The sequence below is a fragment of the Argiope bruennichi genome, chromosome 3, assembly GCF_947563725.1.
Source record: "Argiope bruennichi chromosome 3, qqArgBrue1.1, whole genome shotgun sequence".
Lineage (NCBI taxonomy): Eukaryota > Metazoa > Arthropoda > Arachnida > Araneae > Araneidae > Argiope > Argiope bruennichi.
This window is the reverse complement of record NC_079153.1, coordinates 43,709,938-43,733,419: the sequence shown is the minus strand read 5'-3', so window position 1 is coordinate 43,733,419 and position 23,482 is coordinate 43,709,938. Positions and strand designations below refer to the sequence as shown.

Genomic DNA, 23,482 nt, shown 5'->3' with positions numbered 1-23,482 from the left:
AAATCACAATCCGCTGTCAATCAAACAATGACGACGTCGTTCCATGAGCATGCGCCGTGGAACAATACTTGCTGTACGGAAAAGCTCGTGATTCAATGTCGGAGATACACAATGTGATATATACTAAAGACCGATGACCTATGAATCTCTTAAATAATAATAAGCTTTTCCTATAGTAGTTAAAATTTAAGAAAAACTTGCTCTTGTCTAGATAATATATTTGATTAAAGGAACAAATTTGGTAAAATGTTCATGGCTTTCTTGTGTCATTCCGAGAATATAAGGGTGTTGTAGTAAAATGGATAATAACTCGATAACAGGAAAAAGGCATTTTGTTCGAATTGTAAAAGAAAATTAATTCGGTGAGTGCTATGAATTATTATTCATTCAATCTTTTTCATTTCTATCATTAATTTTTCTATTGAATGTATCATATTTCCCTTGTAGTAGTTACTTGTTTATGTTCGTGTTATAACTGGAAACATTTTTTTTTTTTTATCATTCTTATTATATAATTCTCTTATTATCTATAATTTTTGTTAAGTTGGAAAAATATATCTCTATTAAACAGTATATGAAATATTTGAATCTAATATAAACCAATTTATTATTTGAAACAAATATTTAATTTTTAAAATTGTTACATGAAATTGTTCTTTTATTTTCAAAATGCGGTTGAATCGATTGGAAATTTGGTTTTTCAGTATACACTTTTCTCTCGTTTATTAGAAATTTTTAAATATTTGTTGATTTCTTTGTGTGCATGTGAAAATTTTGATCATTGAAAAAAAAAAGGAGGAAGAGTATATTTTTAGTTTAAAAAATGTCTGATTCTTAAAGAAGTAATAATAAACTCAATAAGATTTTGGACTGTGTAATTATGAGCAGTTGAATTTTGTATAATTAAATATTGTATTTCAGTCAAAAATTTACATTGACTTCCATATTTTACAATTTCTATCATGAAATGGTTCCCCCTACTCATGATTGGTATAGAGCCAATAAGCCGGGGCAGTCCTTAAATCTTCCTTGTGATAGAAAAACCAACACTTGCCTGTCGCGCCTTACCAGTGGCCACCTTAAATGTCTTTTCTTTTCTCAGGGTGAAAAATTTTACCCTCTTTGCCCGAAATTCTGCCAGCATCAGGCCTCTGCTGAACATATTCTGGACTGTTTAGGATTTCATTGAGGAGAAATTTATTCTTCTCCCTTCCTCGTTTTTGACTTTCTTCTTGTCAACGGATTTTTGGATTTGGTCTGACTAAGTCAGACCATGGAGATTAGCAACAACAACAACAATTTCTAAATTTTTAGTAAAAATTGTCTTCATTTTCATATTGTATTAAATATTTATTGTCACAAAATATAGGATATAATAAACTTTGGCTTATTTTAGATTTTTCAGGAGATTTGTTTAAAGATACCTGAAATAATTCTTGTATTTATTATTTATTGACAAAATTATAAGGTATGCAGCATCGAAAACTAATCATTACAAATAATATTTCCAGTAAAATGTTATGTAGTTTTGTGGAGGAAAAAAAATTGTTTTATTTATTTAATTTTTATATAGGAGAAGTCTTCTAACTATCAAATCAGAAATTACCTAAAAATGTTCAGTTGCATTTTGATATTACTTAATAATTCTTTATGAGAAAGCAATAATACTTTTTATAAATTAAAGTTTATGCATAACTTATTAATGGAAAGTCATGCTTTAAATAAAATATAAATAAATTCCACATCAATATGTTTTTATTAATCTCTTTGCATAAAATTTTATGGAAATTCGCGATGGAGCAATGTTAGAACCCAACTTTCGTTAGCACATTCTATCATGGAAAACATGAGAAACAAGCATGCTTGGAAACTATTGTATTGACCTTACTTGCATATAGCCTTGTTTATATTGAACCTCATTTTATTTGGAACTAAATAACAATATTTTAAAGTTTTTCTGAGAATTTCAACAGAGGTTACAAAAATATCTTAGATTAGCTTCAAAATTGCTTTTGATGAGATATATTGGTAAAAATTTGAAACCTTTCATTATTTTATGATACCAGTCTCATTATAATTGATATATGGGACTAAACAGTAAAATGTGTTACTATTCGAACTTTTATCAACGTTGGTGGTAATTAGGACTATTTAAAAAAATTTGTACGGACAATTTGTATGGATTTCTATAATGCTAGTTTGTTGATGTTATGTACAGAGTAGCAAGAAAATAGCTTTATATCTGAATGGGGAAATATCCGTTTTGAGCATCAGTAGGTTTTGTTTTTATATTGTTGTTTTGCATAAAATTAAAGTTGTATAGTGAAGTAAATTTACATCCTTAAAGTGTAGTCAATAAAACTATTGCCATTCTTTCCTGATATTGTAGAATTTTTAACAATTCTTTTAAAATCTTTTTTTTTTTTAATGAAATTTAATTTTTTGTAAGTTTCTAATGTACAGGTCCTATTCTCCATCTGTTCTACATGTGCTTATTGTAATTGCTGAGAATATTTATTTAAATATTCCATTATTGTTTAAAAGCTTAACTGAGTTGACCATGAAATTTTAATTAGTTTCATTTTTAGCTACCAAATTAACTTTTAGTAAAAATTTCCTCTAGGCTTTTCTGTGATATATTTTCTAAAATCAAGCAATCAAGTCGGTAATTATCTCCCAACATATCATAAGCTAAAAGTTGAATTTTTATTTTGGAACAGAAATTACATACATAATACCTGCAATATTTAAGATGAATTTGCTGCCGGTTAAAAGTTAGTAATTTTGTTATTGCTACAAAACATTCAGCTATTAAAGCACTAGCAGATATTTCAGCAAGCAAGACAAATGATTATACTGGAAACTCATCCAGCATGCTTGACTATAATGTTGTATAAAATACAAGAATAAACAGGTTGTGGTTCTCACTCTTGCGCCAAATTTTCTTGTAATTGTTTATTAATGCTTTTTCTGAAATTTCGTATATATGAATAAGAGACTGGCATTAATGAATTCTTCTTTAGTCAATATATTATAGTTTAATTCTTTCCTATTGAAACATGGTTTTTTTCATTATTGCAGTTGAATTTTGGCTCGGCAGATCAATGTGTTCTTATATTTAGTTTTATTTTGTGTTATAGTTTTGAAGAAAAAGCTTAAAGTCCCCCTTCTCTTCCTTTTGTTTACAATTTCAAAGAAATAAATTTTAAATTAAAACAAAAAATTGCATTGCTCAATAAAAAAAAGATTTTCTTTTAACCCCTTACCTGCTGAGGATAACTTGCAAGATTCGGACCCCAGTGCCACGTATATATATATAGGTATATAGTTGCTAGATGTATATATACGCCAGTGGCAGTTAACACATTGACTTAGGGAGACGTACATATATGCCCGCCACAGGCAAGGGGTTAATGATTGTTTTTATAGATAGATCTTATTTATAATTATTATTGAACACATCATTTATTTTTTGTATCTGTTTACTTGCTAAATAAGAAATATGAAGATTATTTTCTGTAACAATTTTATTTTTCAGAATAAAATGAAATCTAACAAAGAGAATGTGAAACTTGGGGAGGAAAGAGATAAAACTCGTAGTTCTTACAGTGAACTACCAGAGGCAGAGGAAGCATCCCCTTCGAAAGTGGTCAAAAAAGATACTCTCAAAAAGAAAAAAGAAAACAGAGAAATAAGAATTTTACGAAGGAATAAAACCTTGAAAGGTATTATGAAAATATGTATATCTGTGTGAGACAGAATCTAAAACATATGGAATTTTTATGAATATATTCCAATATCAAGATCTTGAGGAAAAACTCAAAGATAACTCTTCAAATCTTCTCACCAACAATTCACAATTCTATGTTGACTCAACACAAAAGAGAACCAATATTCAACCTAGGCAATTTGAGAAGGTCCTGATAATTGAATAGTATCTTGCTATTTATGACACTAGACATTCTTCTCCAGTAATATCTTTATAGAAATTAAAATCGAAATTGATTTTTTCCATACAATTTTAATATTTTTTTATTATTTGATATAACATTTTTATATTTATCAGTCTAGTATGTAACATTGATTTTGAATGGGTTCTACAGTAATAATAAATCTTTTAAGAAAGGATTATGTGTATGTATTGTCAATTTACAGGAAAGTGTTTGACTTAAAGCTACTAAATCTGACACATAGGTTTTGAAGAATAGGAATATATCCTTCCAATTAGTTTGATTAGATGCAGTAGTATTTTTCATACCAATTATTTTTTGCATTTAATCAAGGTGTTAAAGTTATTCATGAAATTTATGTTGTGTACAGGATGGAGTATTACCCTGATGTACTGCATACCGATAATTTTCAAGTTTCAAAAAAAAAAAAAAGTGAATGATTGAACAAACAATTTTATCGCAGAGTTCAAGAAAAAAAAAAAAATTTAAAATTGAAATTAAAAAAAAAAGACGTGCATGAATGATTACATAATACATTGCAGTAACTATCATTTAATGTGATCACCTCAAATTTAATATATGAACTAATTGATAATAACTGAAACAAGTGGAATTAACTGTATTTTGATCACAACAAGGGAATTATAAAAATAAAAGAAACCTTCCCTTGCCTCAGGACAATAAAAAATTTACTTTAAAAATTTCAAAAAAAAACTTGATTGATTGTAACTTATTGGAAATTATTTTTTATGAATTCACATATATGTATAATATTTTAACAAAATTTGTTGAACAATATTGCATGCTGGGTTTCAAAACATCAGGTACTTGCTGCACTTTTGTAATCAAATGAAGAATCTACAAAATATTTGCCTCCATCGGAATCTTCATTGTTTGTTTGGTTTTTATCAAAAAAATAACACTTACTATTTTGAAAAATTTTACTATGAATGTTTAATTGCATTGTGGCTTTCATTGACCTATTTTACGTATATTTGCATAATTCTCAAGAATTTCAATTTTGTATGCGACACTTAAATCGGTTCTTTTTGATGCATCAATCTTTCATGATTTGATTGCATTTAACTGCAGTTCATGGCTCTTCAACAGATTTCAAATTGGACCTGCCAACATAGCTGTTCATTTAAATTATTCCAAGCTGCTTTGATCCAGACAAAAATGTGAATGCCATGTGTTCGAAACCACTTATCTAGAATACTAATTAGTGTATGTTTCCTGATAAGTCGAGCAAGAAATTCCATGAACATTTATTGTTAATGCCTGTTGTAAATGAAATATCAGCTGATTTGTTTTATTTTAAATCTAATTATTAAATGATGTAGCAATTACACTAAATTATTAATTTTTTTAATATTTTAATACCTGCGTTTGAAACCTGAAAGTTTTTGATAAGATAAAGAAGTGGATGATAACATTAACCACAACCACATTAAGCAGTTGCTTTTAGGTGTTTAGTCTGCAAATAAAAGATCTAGTCATTTCAGTAAACATTGTAGGGAAATCAGAATTTTAAGTGTAATTTATCTTTAAAGTAACTATTCTATTATATTTACTGTGACTTCAGTGTTATCTCGTGTTGTACCTTGTATCAGCAGTGGAGTAAGCAATTATCACTATTAATAATAAGGATAGATATGTGTCTACAAGACAAACCATTTGCTTTATTACTGCCAAACTTGGCAAAATATATTATGGAGATGAAAATATGCATTTCAGAACAATTTTTTTTGTTGTTTGTTTAATTAAAGTGAGATTTTTTGTCATTTTCATTGATAATTCCTGGAAATATTGTTGCATAAAAGTGATTTCAAAACCATTTTAAAACTTAAAGAAAAAAATCATATATATAAAAATCTCGTGTCACGGTGTTTGTGTCCATACTCCTCCAAAACGGCTCGACCGATTTTTATGAAATTTTTTATGTGTATTTGATAGATATGAGAATAGGTTGTAAAGTATATTTCATTAAGCTAGGTAATTAGGGTGCCCCTATCCCTTCATTCTACATTCAACATACGCTAATGAGATCAACGCTTGCTTGAAATCATTTCCATTGTGGCCTAATGTTGAAAAAGTCCAACTAAAATAAACATGTGTGTCCAAATGCTACAAGATCCATCTGCTGACACATTCTCGGACCAATTGTTGAATATCAGCGATGCGAAAAGTTGCTATTTATGAAAATACTGGATGCATAAAATTGCCCACTAATTTCTGCACTATCATTGATTCTCAAAATGCTCTCATTACCTGCATATTTCCCGATGTATGCACACAATACATAAATTGTGTTTGGCTGGCAGAAAGAGCCATTTTGACAGCAAAAAATGTGCACGCCGACGATTTAAACTTCAAGATACAGTAGTCATTGCCCGGCGACTTGGTATCATACAAATTGATCGATACAGTTTGGATTGCTAATGAAGCTGTAAATTATCCAACAGTTTTTTAACTCGCTGGATTTGCCAGGCATGTCACCACACCTTCTATGACTGAAAGTTGGATCTCCGGTTATTTTACTTCGGAATTTGAACCCACCACGGCTGTGCAATAGCACACAATTGGTCATTAAAAAATTGATGAAAAATATTATCGAAGCCACCATTTTGAATGACAAATTCCTAGCTGAAAATGTTTTGTTGCCATGAATTCCAATGATTCTCACAGACATGCTAATCGAATTCAAACGCATTCAATTTCCTATTAGATTGGCATTCACAATGACAATCAATAAGTCGTAAGGCCAAACGATGTCTGTTTGCGGCTTAGATTTGGGCGCACCATGTTTTTCATACGGACAATTATATGTGGCATGTTCTTGCGTGGGCAAACCATCGACCTATTTTATGTTGGCTATAGATGGACTGACAAAAATATCGTACACTCAATTGCTCTTCAAAATGAATTTTGATTTTCTTTATTTCATTTTTATACTTTAGGATAAAAAAATGTATTACTTTTTTCACTTTACATTTAACTTTTAAGTGATCAAATAATGTATATGTTCATTACGTTAATAAAATACATTGTATTGAAAAAATTAATGGTTTTTTTTTTTTTTTTCATCGGCTATCATTGTCTACAGTGCTCTATTACTTTTTCTGTCATAGATCCCATCCCCATACATTTACAATGTATTAGTTGTTTTTTAATTTACTACCAAAATATTCACTAGAAATAATTTATATGTTTGCTGGGTCAGCTAGTTTTATCATATAAATTAAAATAATATGCAAATTTTTCTTGAATTTGTGCCATTTTTTTTACATAATTTATTTAAAATTTCATTGTTGAACTGAATTTCAAATCATTTTTGTTGATTCATCAAATATTTAAATGTGTGATTTTCTTCCATTATTGAAAGCTGTGAAAAAGGATTTTGTTTAATATCTGTGTGGATTGCAACCATAATAAGAAATTAAAGTTCCATGGAAGTTAAAAGATATTTTATTTATAGAGTTTTTAATAGCATTATGATGTCATAGGACTTGACTCTGTTAGAATATTTCATATATGCAATGAATAGAACTAATGCAAAGCTATTAAAATAACACAGCCTTGATGTCTGTCATTATTTGATGCTTATTAACATTTTTTGTTGGAATCATAAATATTATGTTTTGCATTTGAGATTTAACTGAAATTCAACATAACAATATTCCTGTTGAACTATTTGGTCAACATAAGCGGCTAGTATCTTAATGAAATATGCAGATAATTGTTTTTAATAAATTTGCTATTAATAGAAAGATCTCCTTGATTCTGCTTATTATTTTTAGATTTTAAAAAAGCAGTTAATTTGAACCAAGGCTTATGCTTTCAGAGAGGAATGATCCCAATCGCTTCAGTGGTGATGGTATCAATTTTAAAGCCAAAATTATTGGAACTGAAAGAGTATTAGATGCACGGGGGAACAGGATGTGCCAGGGAGCACTCCAAAGACTCAAGGTATTTTGAATAATAATTTTTAGAATCTATTTTTACTTTATTTCAAGATATTTTAAAAATTATTCTAAAAAGTTTGATAAAAGGATAAACTTCCGTAATTTGCTTTTTTCCCTGTCAAATCTAATAGAATGGCTACTTCTTAATCACCAAGTATTGCTTAGAGTTCCTTGCATATTTTTATTAAAGATTAAGCCTTAAGAATCAGTTTATTAAAAGTGTGAATCCATATCAGATGTCTATTATATATAAGGAAAAGCTGAAACATTATCTACTATTCACAGAATCAGCTAATAATTATGGTGCAATGAGTATAGATTTGAGTAAAGATATGCATGCAAAGACTTATACTTTCCCCCCAGTACAAGGGAATCTTGGTAGTGTCTGTCTTTAGATGCCACAGATAAACAAAGGGAAAATTATCATTGTGGAATTTAAATAAGCTGCCAATTTTAACCCAGTAATAATCATCTTATTTACATTACAGTTACATTTCACTTCTGTGGTTAACAAAATTTAAGCTTGTTTTACAGTTATCGTAGTCTTAATATCTTTAACATCTTGTGAGAATTTTATTGAAATCTGCATTTTAATCTTATGGGTGTTAGTAAATTAATTTGAACCAAAATAAATTTTTTTTATAGTGTACAATTCTGCAAGTGTTAAACATGCAACTTTACTGTTTCTGACCTGCTAAGGATTCTTTGCTGGCATGGCATTTTTTAAGCTTCCATTGACCATACTTGAATGCCCGTTACCTGCAATGCAAAACTTGATTTCTTCTTTTGTGGCAATAGCTTAATCAGAATATATTAGTCGACCAGAAAATTGCTATTAGACCAGTATTTAGGACATTTATAACTACGGCTGAGGGCAGCTCATTTATGTTATGGAACTCTCATGTGCCCCCCCCCCTCAGTCCCCTTTGTAGTTGTAGATTATCCCACCAAAGCTCTGACGTCTGCAATGACAGTGAAGAATCTCTTTGCAGCATTTGTTTTCCAAAGCAATTATGAACCATTCTGGAAGAAAATGCATCCTACCACAAGGTCAAGCTTATTTTATCCATAAGGTTTCTAGGTAATGACTTAAAGTTTATTCTTCTATCTACCCAATTCTTCAGGTCTTAATTCATTTGGGAAATATCTCTGACCAGTCCTTTAAGTTCATGATCTACTGCAATATAATTTGTAAAAACTTATAGACTTTATGCACTATACCTTAGCTGCAGCCAGCTTTTGTATACCAAAAGCACAGAGTCTTTGGTTGTGCTTATCAGCATTGTAAGACTCTTCCCTTTATACTTTGCAACCTTTTATGTCAGATGTGTATTGTTCATTTCCACATTTATATAATTTCCAGTTTTGCTGACTGATTAAAAAATTTTAATTTTGTTTAATAATTGGATAATATAATTTATAAGTAAAAGCAATTATGTACTGAATTTAAATTATGAGAGCTATTGCAATGTTAAAAACTAAAGTTTTTTATGTCTCTGTTAAACATAATGCTTACAGTGCATTTTATTTTTTAAAAAAATACAGATGTTGTACGAAATAATTTATTACTTTTTGTGAAGTATTATTTCAAGATATCTCATTAAGGTATACTCCTTTTTAAAACCTTTTTCACATCTTTTTGAAATAAATACAACTTAATTTTTTTATATAATATTTTTCTTGGTTTTCTTCACTTTTTTTCATAATATTTTCTTCATTTTTTCATTCTTTTTTTTTTTTTTTTTTTTTTTTTTTCAGGCTGCAGTGAAGACTTCTGGTGATCATAAGCAGAAAATAATTTTAAATATATCGCTCAATGGCATTATGATTAAAGATGAAAAATCAGGAGTATGTATATTTAAAGATTTCTGAGTGTTTCAAAAGCATTAAATTTTAAAATTTCCTTAAGGTCCCCATTCCAGATAATCTTAATGAGAATTATTATAATTATAAATATTGAACTTGAATATAACTAAAATACTTGAACAGTTATAAAGTGCTTCTTGTAAAAACCAAAGATTTTTTTTTTTTCTTTTTCTTTAGTCTTTGCCTTTAAAAATTTTTTTCTCAGAAATCTGCTGCTTCATCTTAACATTCGTATTGGAAAAATAACATCTGTATTATAAAAATACATAGGCTGATAACTTTATGGGTTATTAATTGTATTTCATTATGTGGGTATGTAAATTGAAAATTCTATTACATTTAATCTGTCTGAAGCCTTGGCTGTCTGTTGATATTATTATTATTAAGTTACAAAATTTGCTGCTCTCTACTCATGATCAAAAGTTAAAATTTTATTCTAAATTATTTTTCTTTTATTCTAAATTTCTATCCAGAGAACTGATGATACTTTAAAAAAAAACTGTTTGTTACATTACAAAAGCTTTTAAAGAATAAAAAGTTGTTGATTTTAATGAAATAAAAAAACAATTTAAATACTTCTATTCTTATGAAATATTATAAGATATTCATTTTTTTTTATTCATTTCTTTATATATATATAATTTTAATGGTAATCATACGTAATTTGACTGGACTATCATTTATTTCTATTTTTTTTTATAAATCTGATGCAAAATTTCGTTTTATTGTACAGTCATTAGTGACACTATCTCTATATTTATTCAATTTTACAAAAATATTTGTTTTATTAAAATTCTATTTTGAATTTTTTTTTTTTTTTTCACAGGAGCTTTTGCATCATCATCCTATACATAAAATATCCTTCATATCCCAAGATACCAATGACAATCGAGCATTTGGTTATGTCTTTGGAAGTCCACAGACTGGACATGAATTCTTTGGAATTAAAACCGAGAAAATTGTAAGTGAAAACGTCTTTACTGTAATAATGATTTGGAGTATTGTAATCTCATTGAGCAACTATTTGAGTTATTTTGTTTCTTTAAATGGGTAATGTTTTTTATTGTAAGAAGAAGCGCCTCTCAAGATTTTCCCCCCTTAAAAGCTTGATAATTTTAATTAAAAATAAAATTAGATGTGATGTTTTTTATTATCATTATTATTTTTTATGATAACTTTTATTTAAAAAATAAGCAAATCTGAAAATATTCTTGCACGAAAAGGATTTTTACATCATTTTAAAGTCCAAATAAGTAACTTTATGTATAAAATATTTTTAATGATGTCAATTTAGTTGCTGTAAAATTCTTTAGTCTAGATTTAGTTAACTTGTAAACATATTCTTAATTATATTTCACAACAATATTGAATGAAATCAAAATCATTTCCATTATTCCATAATCAATAATGCACATTTGCTTTATAATAGGCTTCCCAAGTAGTTCTGACATTGCGTGACCTTTTCCTAACTGCATTGGAACTGAAAAAGAAAGAGCTTGAAGAACATAGAGAAGAAGTTGCACAATCCCAGGTCCAGGTAATTATTTGAAGGTGTATTTAATTCAGTTTATTTCAGCAAATTGTAATTAAAATTTAAATATTATTTTATTATTTATTTATTTATTAAAAAGGCTAGTTCTTTTTTTGTTTCTAAAGATTTTTCTAATTTGTTTTTTATGGCATTCATTCAAACCAAATATTTGGAAGTAGTGTTCCAAAATTTGCCTTTTGAGAATTAATTTTGTATTAAAAGAATCAACATTAACTAAAGGCTTTTTTCCCTTTCTCTTTCTCCATGTAGGTTTTCTAATTTGATATGACATAAATGGTTGAGTATCAGTGACAAATAATTGTTCAGAAGTTTAATTTTTTTCCTTTTTAAATTAAATTATTAATTTAATGTTTTCTTATAATGAAATCTAACTAATGTAACATTTTTTATTAGATTTGCTTTTGACTAGTTCATTTGTTTTCACATACTCTTACATTATAGCTAAGAAAAACATGAAATCTCTTTTTAAGATAGAAATTTTAACAGTGAAACAAAGAACCTTTCTTCTTTTTCTCTATTCATTGAAAGATAAAAACTAATCAATTTAACCCACATCCTTTCCTTAGATTCTCATATGCTGCAAATTAATATGTAACTGCTGCCCATTGAGGTGTGAATATTAGAAACATATTTTTGTAATCTCTCTTTTAAATGAATTCATTTTTTTTTTTTATTATTATTATCATTTAATTGTTCAAAAATAGTTTTTGTTTTAAAATATATAACAGATATACCCATTCTAATTTATTGACATTCAGTTAACTTTTTGTTAACAAGAACCTATTTTGTAGTATATCTGCAGTTCTCATCATAAAAGAAATCAAATTTGTGTAAATGTGAATTCAGATTTTCCTATCTATCAATCTATCAAGTCAGATTAGCGTGACATTATGATGAAAACAATCCTGAACTGAATAAATGATTAATGTATTTTGTATTTCTAAGCATTATAGAATTACTCTCCATTAGATTTCCATTCCTCATTTTTTTAAAATTGAAAAAAAAATCTTTTTTTTTTCTTTCTTTCTTTCTAAACTGATATTTTAAAATTGTTTTATTTTTTAACTAGTCTGAAAGCAATGAATTACCGTCACAATCTGAAATTGTGTCCAATGGAGTGCCAGAAAATGGAGCCGAGAAGCCAAATAGTAGCATCTTATATTCGGTATGTAAACAACGTTTTATTGATTTTATTCTTTTTGTCATAATGAAGAATAAAAACCTGTAAAGTTAAAATATTTTTTTAAATATTTAAAATAGCTTCATGATTGTCTGGGACAACTTGTATTTAAATTTATCATTTATTAATACTCCGTTTGAATTTCTTTACCATAAATTCAAATAATTTGTTTCAATTAATTCTAAAGTTTTTTTTTTATTTATATATTTATTTTTTCCCCCTTTTTAGAACATTATATCCCTTCCAGAGGAAAACAGCAATGAAATTGGTAAAGAAAATGTGTGCTGTTCAGAACCTGTTGTTGATACGCTTTTAGATCTTCAGTTTACGATGGATTCATTGGAACAGGTAAAAAAAAATTTAGAAATGGGAAGAATTGTATAAAATTAAAAAAATTTACACTCAATATATTTCCTTTTTGCGATATTTAAATATTTATATATTCTTTAGTTTTACTGTTTGTTTTTAATAATAGTAATATGTTTGTTGCAGCATTTTTAAATTGTCACATATATTGTCATGATGGAAGTTATGTATTTATTAGTGTGATGATGGCTTGAGAGCAACTAGAATCATTGTAGGAATTGTGATATTTAAAATTTTATTATAGATTATTATAACAGTATATTTTAAATTGTTAGTACATTGCAGAAACTATTTTATTTCCATATTTAACTTTATTCCTTTCAAAAATGTTATATTTTATTTTGAAATACAGGGTATTTTATTATATTTGTTATTGTTAGATTCTGAAAAAACTTTTAAAGAAAGTGGTATTAAAAAATTAAGAAACTTAATTGTGTTTAAATTTGTATTTTCTCCCCTTTAAATGAATGCTGTATTATCAAAGGTAATTGCATTTATGAAAGAAAGAATTATAAAAGTTCTTAATAGAATTTCAGCTATACAAATATGAGATTTTAAAATAAAAGATATAGTTCTCCAGTTTTACAATTAGAATACTAATTAAATGTTGTGTGTTGAAATTAGAGGTTAAGAAATTATAACTTCATTTCAATCTAACATTCATTATTATAATTAATCATATGTAACAAATTTTTTAAGTTAATTTCAATTTTTATACTTAATTTGAGATTTTAAAGTTTTTAACATTATGGTTTTTCAAAATTTTTGTGTCAAAACTTCAAATTTTCCCTTGGTTTCCAGGGTATCTCTCAGATGGATCATAGCATTGCATCTGCAGCTTCACAAGCTCTTTCGTTCTCAGAGGATGATATTTCCGAGTCAAGTGGCAGTTCTCTTCCTACTCCTTTTCAGTTTAAGGTGTTCTACTGTCATTTTTGTTATCCAGTGATCCTTATACAGGATGTCTGAAGAACCTTGACCATGGCTTTTATTCCTTAAATATTGATCAAAGACATATATTGTAAATTACAAAGTTGCGTAAAAAAAGGTGCAAAATGTTATGAAATTGATTAAAAGTTTCAGAGGATTAGACTTTAAAAAAATTTTAATTTTTATATGGAACCCATGCAAAAAAAATTCCCAGTGAGTAAAATGTGTCCCATCCTTTAATAAGGTCATGTACAAAATTTCAGAATTTTATCATGAAAATTCTCAAAGATATGTTAAAACAAAATTGGTGAAGGGCAATCACAAATTAAAATGCAAATGTTTACAACTTCGGTGCAGATACGAGACACGGAAATGCATCATAAGGAAATAAAATATGCTTCATATCTTTAATTTTAAATGTAAATTTCAATATATGCTTCCTGAAAAATACTTTAAAATTTTATATCATGAATTACAGAATATAACTTAAAAATAGCACAGTCAATGAACTTATAAAAGAAATGTTTGCATATGCAAATATATGTGTATGGATTTTTTTTGTGGGGTCATTTAAATACAGTGGTTTATTTGTCACCTCTCTTTAATAAAGCAGAATTGCAACAATACATTTTAGAGAGTTGTCGTGACACCACCGAACAAGAACTTGATAGAGTGTACGGAAGTGCAGGGGTGTTTGTGCTCCGGGGAAACCCCGGAATTCCGGGGATTTTGAACTTCGATACCTGGAAATTCCGGGGATCGTCGTTCAAAAGGAAGTAGGAATAATAATGAATTATTTATTTTGATCTGGGTAATTTTGTTTGCTTTGAAAGCAGAAAACGCAAGGTCAGTGTGTGTGGTGAAAACTTTTCCTTTCTTTCTCCAAAGGCAGTGATAATGCGTGAAAAGGGGGAAAAAACTTCTTTTTTGTTCTTTCCTTATTGCGAGTTATGACTCGTTCCCCCGGTTCTCGGACATTCTCTTCTGGATTCTTTTCGGCAAGTAGGCGCGGCAGAAAAAAAAGGGAGAGACTTCGTTCGACCAGATGTGCGATCACGTGACCTGGGTTCAAAGGTCTTAATTTTGCAAAAAAAGTAATTCATTGAACTTTTATAATTAGGTCATTCAATACTTCATAATTGTAATTTTTCATTTCTCCCCCCCCCCTTCTCGAAACTCCAAAATGTCGGTAGTAAGTCCGTAAAAGTTTCAGGGGATTTTTTGGGGTCCCACAAACACCCCTGGAAGTGTCATCAGAAGAATGCATCTCTCTACTGGCACGGATGGAAAATATTTTGAAAAAGTTATGTAAAGTTATTTACATAACTTTAAGTTATTTATCTACAAATTACTCCTTTAATTTATTATTTCTACAAATTTTTAATACTTTTGAACAAATAAATAGTAAAATTATTTAACTTTTGTATTTTTTAAATTTCAATCAATTTCAAAACATTTTGCACTTTTTTTAAAGCAATTTTGTAATTTACAGTATATGTCTAAGATCAATATTTAATGAATAAAAGCTGTGGTCAAGGTTTTTGAGACACCCTGTATATATTGACACTTTAATGTAACCAATATTCAGAATTTTTAAATAATAGTAGAAAATTTGCATCAGTAATTTCAAAAGATTGCCATTGTTTTACTCTTCATAATTTTTCTTTTATTCTATGTTTAGTTTATCACCCCCTCCCCCATATTTATTTGAATTTCTTTTTAAACTCTAAAATTAGTTCATATTGATATCAGATATTGATTCATATTGATATCAGATATTGATTCATATTGATATTTTTAATGCTTATAAATTTTACTATTATTTTTAAAAATTATTGCATTTGAATGGATTATTTATTAATTACTTTTAAATTAAAACCTTTTTTTTTAAAGATTTTTTTACTATAATTTTTTATTATTTTGAGAAGATTTTTTAAAGCATAAAATATTAGTTTAGTTGAAAAAAATTAGTTTCACCCCCCTTCCCCTTTTGAAGTAAAGCACTAATTTTGAAAAAATTAATAATTTCATATATTATAAATTTTATAATATACTTCATAATTATATATGTTTTATATACTTTTCATTTTGTTTGGTGGCTATTATCCATCTTTTTTTTAAAGTTCATTATTCCATTCCATCAATCTTCGTGTCCTTGCCAAAAAAAATTTTTTTTTTTTTTTAAATCTTACAGTGCAACTGTTATTGAAATTTTTATCATTCAAAGAATTTTGATATGCATGAATAAATGATATGATATTGCAAGGTCTATGTTGTATGATAGATCTAGTATTATGACTATCTTATATTGTCGCAGAGAAACATAATTCCTTATATTTACTTATTGATGATATTTTTATTTATTTCATTTAATTTCAGTAGTTTGCTATAATATAATATGCATTTAATCTAATCTTTTGAAAACTTAGAAAAAGATTAAATATATTCTTTGTAATTCCTCCAAATTTTAATGTATAATTCGTCCTTTGAAAAAATTCTGTTTTTAACATTGTGTGTGCAGGTTTACAATGTGTGTTTCAAGATTGTTTCAATTGATTTCATGGCAAACATTCCGCTTTTCATTGCTGTTTCACATTGTTTTAAAATTTGATTGTTTTTAAGACATTTGAAGTATGAGTCGGAGATATTAACATTTTGCGTTCATGAAAGTTAATTTATCAAAGTGTTTATAAAAAAAATACTTGTTTTTGCTTATTTCATGTTAGGGTCTGAAAAATAAATTCCAAGCCTTTCATTCATCTTGCATATTAATAGATGACGATCTAGATCAGTTTCGACAATCATTTAGTCATTATCCACTTGAGTTATTTTCAAAATGTTGGTCTTTTAGTGAAAAATCATTAGAATGAAATTTGGTTACTCATTCTAGTAAGTGAGCTACATTGAGAATTCAGGATCATAAACTTCATATATCTCTTTGTGAGTATCTCTCTTGCCTTTGTGAAAATGAAACATTAAAATATGATGAAATTTCTTGTTTTCATTACTGCATGTAAAAATAAATGTCGTATTGCCAACTTAAAATAAAAATATATTGAATTTGGATCGAAGGTAAGATTAAAGTATCAAATAACTAGCGTTAAATGAAATAATGCTATAAGTATTTCTGCATTAATTTGATTTGATATTAAAGGAATTTTGTAGAAATTTTATCCCAATTTTTCCCTGATATTTTTATTGTTAAAGTAGTTTTAAATTTTAACAAACAAAAAAAAAATGTTTATTTCTGACTAATATTTTCAAGCTTAGAAAAATTAATCTTCCTGTTTTAAATTATTTGTTATTCAAGTTCCTTTGTATTTCTTTCAGATAGTGTCATTATTTTAACTATATATTTATAATCCATGAACCTTAGGTGTTATCTCCTTCAGTAGTATTCCATTTATTTTTATTTTTTCCCTCCCACTGAATGCATTGAAACCTCTTCATCTGTGTAATGCTTTAAAGATCCTTTGTGTAATTGTGCTGTTTGTAAAATAATTTGCTCTACAAATTTTCTGAGTTATTCAAATTTGGAAACTTTAATTTCCAGCTTGATAAATTGTCTTCTTTGTATCAAGAAACCCTATCTTTGTCGTCTCGTTCCTCGTCAACATCTGATCACAACTTGTGTCCCCCTGAAAATAAAATGGAAGATTCTGAACCTACCAAGAGAGATCTCTCAGTAAGTGTGTCTTCCGATCAGAGCATCGAAACCACTTCTCTGGATAATGGTTTCCCGGTATCTAGTATTGGTTCTACTTCTAACATTTCTGCTTCCAGTCAAATAGTCGAAGATAAATATGCTGTGTTTTTGGATATTGATGCTCTTCCTAGTATTTTTGATAATCCACAAATAGTTCAAGCATCTTCGTTGAATGAAAAGAAGGAAGATTTTGACTCTGTACCTCAAACTTCCAAGTTTGAGGAACCATTTTTTAATGAGGCTAAGACCTCTACTCCTGTTGTTTTTGCTGAATTGGATCCATTGGGTAACCAACCTTTTGTGGATAAAAAGGATTTCTTCCAAGAACTCAAGAACCCACCCAAGAAAATATTAAAGGACCTTGTCACAGGTGCTGATTTGTTTCCATCAACTGTAGAAAATGAAGTTTTTGTCTCAACAACTGCACATGTAGATAATTCACAAGCACCTGCACCAGTTCTGTTGAACCCATTTGTAGATAATGGCCTTGTTGCTCCAAATCTTCCTCCCAGAACAGTTACTCCATCTTGTATTCCCAATGATTCTAGTAACACAACTGATGAAAAGCTTCCAGATGTGAAGAACCCTTTCAATCCCTTTGTTTCAGAAGACTACCGTGATGTGCCTCCTCCCAGTTCACCACCACCACCTCCTCCTCCACGACTGCCAACTATGTCTCCTCCTCCTCCACCTCGACCTCCAAGTCGTTCTGCCCCTACCCAACCCTTGCCTAAGAGGAAATCCCCTTTTACCACTGCTGCTCAATCGTGGTTCTCTTTTGATCAAGATTCAGTTTCTCGCTCTATTCCAGAGCCTGAATTTGATGGTTTTGCTCCCCCTCTTCCTTCTCCAGCTAGAAAATTTCCAGCTGACCCTGTTTTGAGAAAAATGTCTAGCACTTCCAACAGCCCAGCATCACCTAGGCGAATCGCTAACTGCAGCCCCGTGGGTGAAGTGTGTAAAGTGCTGTCTCGTCATGAATCTCTAATGCAAGAAATTGAGGCTCCTGTTGGCCTTAAAGATTCTCCTCCACTTCCACCCAAGCCTGGAACTTTACTTCGACCTCCTGCATCCTTTTCTGGCTCAAGTGGTTCAGCTGTCGAAAGTTCTAGTGGTGGGCATTCTTCAAGTTCTCTTGTCTTCTCAAGTTCAGATGATGGTCGTATTGGGAGTAGTTCAGAAGCACTTTTTACAAGCAGTACAGAAAATTCTGATGTCTTCGCTGCTCACAATGGTTCATCCATTGAATTAAGTCCCGACAGTATCTTTCGTCGAAAGAGTGACCCTTTTGCAGATGAATTCTTTCTTTCCCTGCCAAAAAAGTCAGCCCAGGAATCTTCATGTCATGCCAATGGTGTGGATAAGTGAAAAGTAAGTTGTTTATTTTTTATAAAAATAAAAAATAAAGAGAATTGGCTTTTCTGCTGTAGGCTAATAAAAAAAACCTTTGAAATCAGTATAGACTTATAAAGAAATTCAATGTTGTAAACTCTTTTTATTTAAAGCTTGATCTGAGTATATTTTTCAATATATTTAATCACTTTTTTTCACTAGATAAGTAATTTCTACTATGAATTTTGAATACTTTCTAATATGTACAATAATCCTGTGCTAAATTGTGGATACATAATTTTCCTATTTTCTCTCATTTCTTGTTTCTACCTCATATGGCATCTCTTTCTTATCTCATACTAAATTATTTATTAGTTACTTATTTTTTCTTTCAAAACAAATTCCACAATGATTATTTAAATAAAGTTTTTGATTTACAAACTTTTTGTACATTGCTTTTAAGTAATAGTAGAAATGTCCTATAGATTCTTTAATTTTAATATTTAAATACCTAAATTGAGTTATTTTGTATAGAAAAGATTTTTATTGCATTTATATTCATCGCATATTCTTATTTCTTTTATTCAATATAATATAATTGATAAAAATAGATTAAGAGCAATTCCAAAAAAATTATCTGACAGCTTTGTTTGATTGCCATACCAGCTTTTAATAAAATTAATTTCTATTGAAATTAATAATTTGTGAATTCTCTTTAAAAATAAAATTTAAAAGAGGGGACCTAAAATACTTTATTTTTGTCTTTTTAAAAACTTTGCAGTTCTTTTATGTACTACATTTGTACTTATGCACTAATACCATTTAGCAATAATAGTTTACTAAAAATTATACATAAATATAATAATAAATAGGGAAAAATATGAGAGCTTCAAATTTGTCTCTTCAAATTATAAGCAGTTAACTGATGTATTTAAAGCTTCTCCAAAGTTATAGCTTGTTAATAATACAACAGAGTTATTAACTGCCTGTATTTTCCCTTATAAACATTAAAATGAAGCATTTATCTTCAAAGGTCATCTGTAAAAATTTTGACTACATCTTGATATGATTTAGATCACTTCTTGAATGTGGTGAATCACTTGTACAGAATACATGATACCTCATGCAATGGTGTATTGCATGTTTAGAGTAAAATGTATATTCATCATGAGAATCATAGATAAATGGACATTTCACAATCCTCTTTCTGCCTAAAATTTTCATTTCAGTTTTTTAAAAAATGCAGTACTGTCATTTTTGACTTACTGCTAATCTTGTATTAAGTTTTATAATGTTGCGAAATTGTTACATTATATAAATAATTTGAAAAAACAGGCATATTTTTTTCATAATTTCAGTGAAGTAATCCAGTTTTTAATGTTTGCCAAGATGTCTTTGTCCAAACCATGGCAAACACATGGCTTTGATTAAGAAGGCAGAAAGCAGGAAAAAGAAGCTATAACAAAATATTTGAAACTTGTATATTACAAAAAAAAAAAAAAAAAAAAATAGCTTATACAGTTTAAAAGTTAGTTATAATGAAATTGGAAGTTTCAAGTGATAAGAAAATTAATTCCTAATTAATCTATGCTATAAAAATATTATATATATTTTCCTATTCATATGTATTTTTTTCCTTCAGCTTTCTGCACAGCCTCTAAGAGCTTCCTTTGGATTGGCAATGATCTGTTTAAAGAAGGATTTGAGGAATTTTGTCTTATTTAAACTTGTTTCTGTTCTAGAATGTTTTTTTCTCTATGAGAAAAGGAGGCTGTTTCTAATTTTGGAAGTTGTGCCACAGTATTAATTTTTACATGAATGATATGATTTTAGATATTGTATTTTCAGTTCTTGGAAACTTTTTATTGTGGTATGTTGGAACTGTAGATCTGTTGTATATTGGGCATTTAAAATATGCATTTATTAGCCTTCTGCAATGTATTGTGCTTTTAGAAAATATTTATAGTGAATGTTGTTTCTTTTCGTTCCTAAAATTCCTTTTGTGCCATTTTTAGCCCTGTGATTGTGCATTGCCCCTTTTAGTAGATACGGTTGGCATATTTCTTCGTTTATAAGTAAATAGATATTTTATTGTTGAAATGTACATTTGAGTTCATTGTAAGAGTTATAAAATATATTTTTATGTCAAAGAATATAAATATATTTTTTATGGTAGAGAGAATTAAAAAAAAAAATTCAGGTTTTCAATGCAGTGTGAAATTTTATTCCTCGATTCCAGTTTTCTTGAAAATGTAGATCTGAACATTATTTGTATATATGGCAGTTTTTAATATGAAACTTTGACTCATTTATATATGAACGCATTTTTTTTAGTAAATTTTTTTTAATATATTCTTCTGGTCAATTTTATTTCTTCATACCATTGTTTGATGTATATTTGTAGTCTTCTGTGAATTATGTTATTGATCCCTTTTTAAACATTATTCAGATTTTTTTTTTTTTTTTTCATAACTGCAAAGGGTTCAGATTATTGTTGTTGTTCAAATTTTAATAATTGGTGAATCATCTCACTAAAATAAATTGAACTTTATGGTGTAGAATTTTATTAAAAGAAATTGTTTTCTGAATGTTTTAAAATAGGCCTAATAATAGCTTAAAAATTTATTTAGCGAAAATTGAAAACCACTTTTATTTTAGAATTATTTTTTCCTTAACCTTGATTATTTTGTATTTCTTGACTTTTTTTTTAATAATGTACAATAGTATTATAATCTCATATGTAACATAAGTTTTTTTTTAATTGGAGCACTGAAAAAGATCAAATTTCAGATTTAACTAACTTTATGAATAATTGTTTTATAAACTATTTGAGATATACTTATCTTAAAATTTATCTCTTTACATTAGTTAATTATGTTTATACGGTGAAAGATAAAATGATCAATCATGATTGTTACATTGAGTTATTGTTTGTTGAACTGGATATTTACCTATTCCTTGATATTAATTACCCATTTTGAATGTGTAAAAATTGTCCTTTCTAAATTGCTATGATTTGGAATTCTGATTGTAATGATTGTAATTCACCTTTTCAGTGCTTCCAATAATTGTTCTCAGTTATTATGAAGAATATCCTCTTGCCTTTCATTTACTATGTATAATAAGTGATATAACATTGTTAGATGGTGCTAGTTGTATTTTTAAAATGCTAAGCCATTGAGATTCCTCTGTATTGAGTCATCTGTTCTACAAGACAGCATACAATAATTTTATATGTATTGTTGTTGGCACACATTATGCAACCATTTTTTGTAATGTGCTAGTTCTATCATTTTTATCAATGAATGAATGGTGATTTCAATTTACTGTTTTTTGTTATTTATATTCAGAATGAATTTAAAAGCATGCAATAATATTTGTTTCTTTTACTTCGAAAATTCAGAAAATAATTATGCAACATTTGTTATTGTAATGGGTTATAATCAGGGTTGGACTAATGCATCGATTTTATTCTTGGAACCATCAAAGAGCAATTGTTTTTTTAAAAAACCAATACAGTATCATAATAAAGTAATAAGAATACTGTAAGCGGAATGAAAATCCAATGCAATGTTCTGTTAATAATTTCTCATGATTGTACTTCAATATTGGGGATTCTACCATGCTAAGAAAGTTTAGGCCTAGTGTTGAATTATTTAAATTAATTTTTATTAAATAGGACATTCAATTTCAATTCTGGTGTGAATTTCCATGTGTTTCAAGAAATGCATTACTAAATTCTGAATATTTCCAGTGATTGATATTCAGTTGCATTATTTTAAAATCGTATTTGTTAAAATTTCTGAACATCAGATATGAGAGAATAACTATCAATAAGTTTTTAATACCTACACTAAAAATATTATAAACCAATTACCAGCAATGGATGTTTTATAATTTTTTTTAAAGAAAGAGAAATAAAAGAACCAATAAATTAATTCCTTATTGGTCTAATTTGATTATTAATTTTTTAATCACTTACTTCATTGCATTTATGCAGTTTAGCTTGAGGCTAAAATATAAGTAAACTTATAAACATTATATGAATAAAACTTAACTTTGGTCATTATATAGATATAATGATGAAGAGTCATCTAAAATTAATCACTTTATAAAAAAAATTGATATTGGGATATAACTTAGTCAAATACTGAAAAAATAATTTGACTACAAAAGATTGACAAATTTGTAGCAGTGTAAATGGATTGAAATTGCATTTAAATATGATACCTCTATTTTATCAAAATAATTCAATTGATGTAAAAAAATTTAATTGTTTTGTTTTTAATTTTAAGAGCCTGCACTATTGTTTGTTTCTGGTCCCTGTTTTATCCAACCTTACATATAACACCAATCTGAAAAAGCTTTCAATATCACAATCTTATTGTTTGCTTTAAGAATAAATATAGATTGTATTCACATTTTTGTGAATTAATACATAAGTTATAGAATTAAGGTTAGAGTTGATAAAATTTATTGATTTTTTTTTTTTTTTTTTTTTTTTTGTCATTATTTGATTGTCAAGGCTTGAATATATTTTACATAACATTAGTACATTTGCATCATACCTTAAATAATTTTAAATGCCTTTATTGAAAGTTTTACATAACAGACTTTCTTAAAATTTACTTGATC

The 23,482-nt window shown here is 28.0% G+C and overlaps 1 protein-coding gene across 1 annotated transcript; it reads left to right on the top strand.

Annotated features, from left to right (window-relative positions):
• Positions 1 to 82: 82 nt before the first annotated feature.
• On the top strand, positions 83 to 22,750 carry LOC129963295 (protein disabled-like). The gene is made up of 11 exons (XM_056077577.1): positions 83 to 362; positions 3,539 to 3,725; positions 7,795 to 7,919; positions 9,674 to 9,763; positions 10,608 to 10,742; positions 11,211 to 11,318; positions 12,403 to 12,498; positions 12,742 to 12,861; positions 13,681 to 13,797; positions 17,363 to 18,886; positions 20,490 to 22,750. Exons 2-10 carry the CDS (start codon positions 3,545 to 3,547, stop codon positions 18,881 to 18,883), a joined length of 2,493 nt encoding a protein of 830 aa, XP_055933552.1. The 5' UTR covers positions 83 to 362; positions 3,539 to 3,544; the 3' UTR covers positions 18,884 to 18,886; positions 20,490 to 22,750.
• The last annotated feature ends 732 nt before the right edge of the window (positions 22,751 to 23,482 follow it).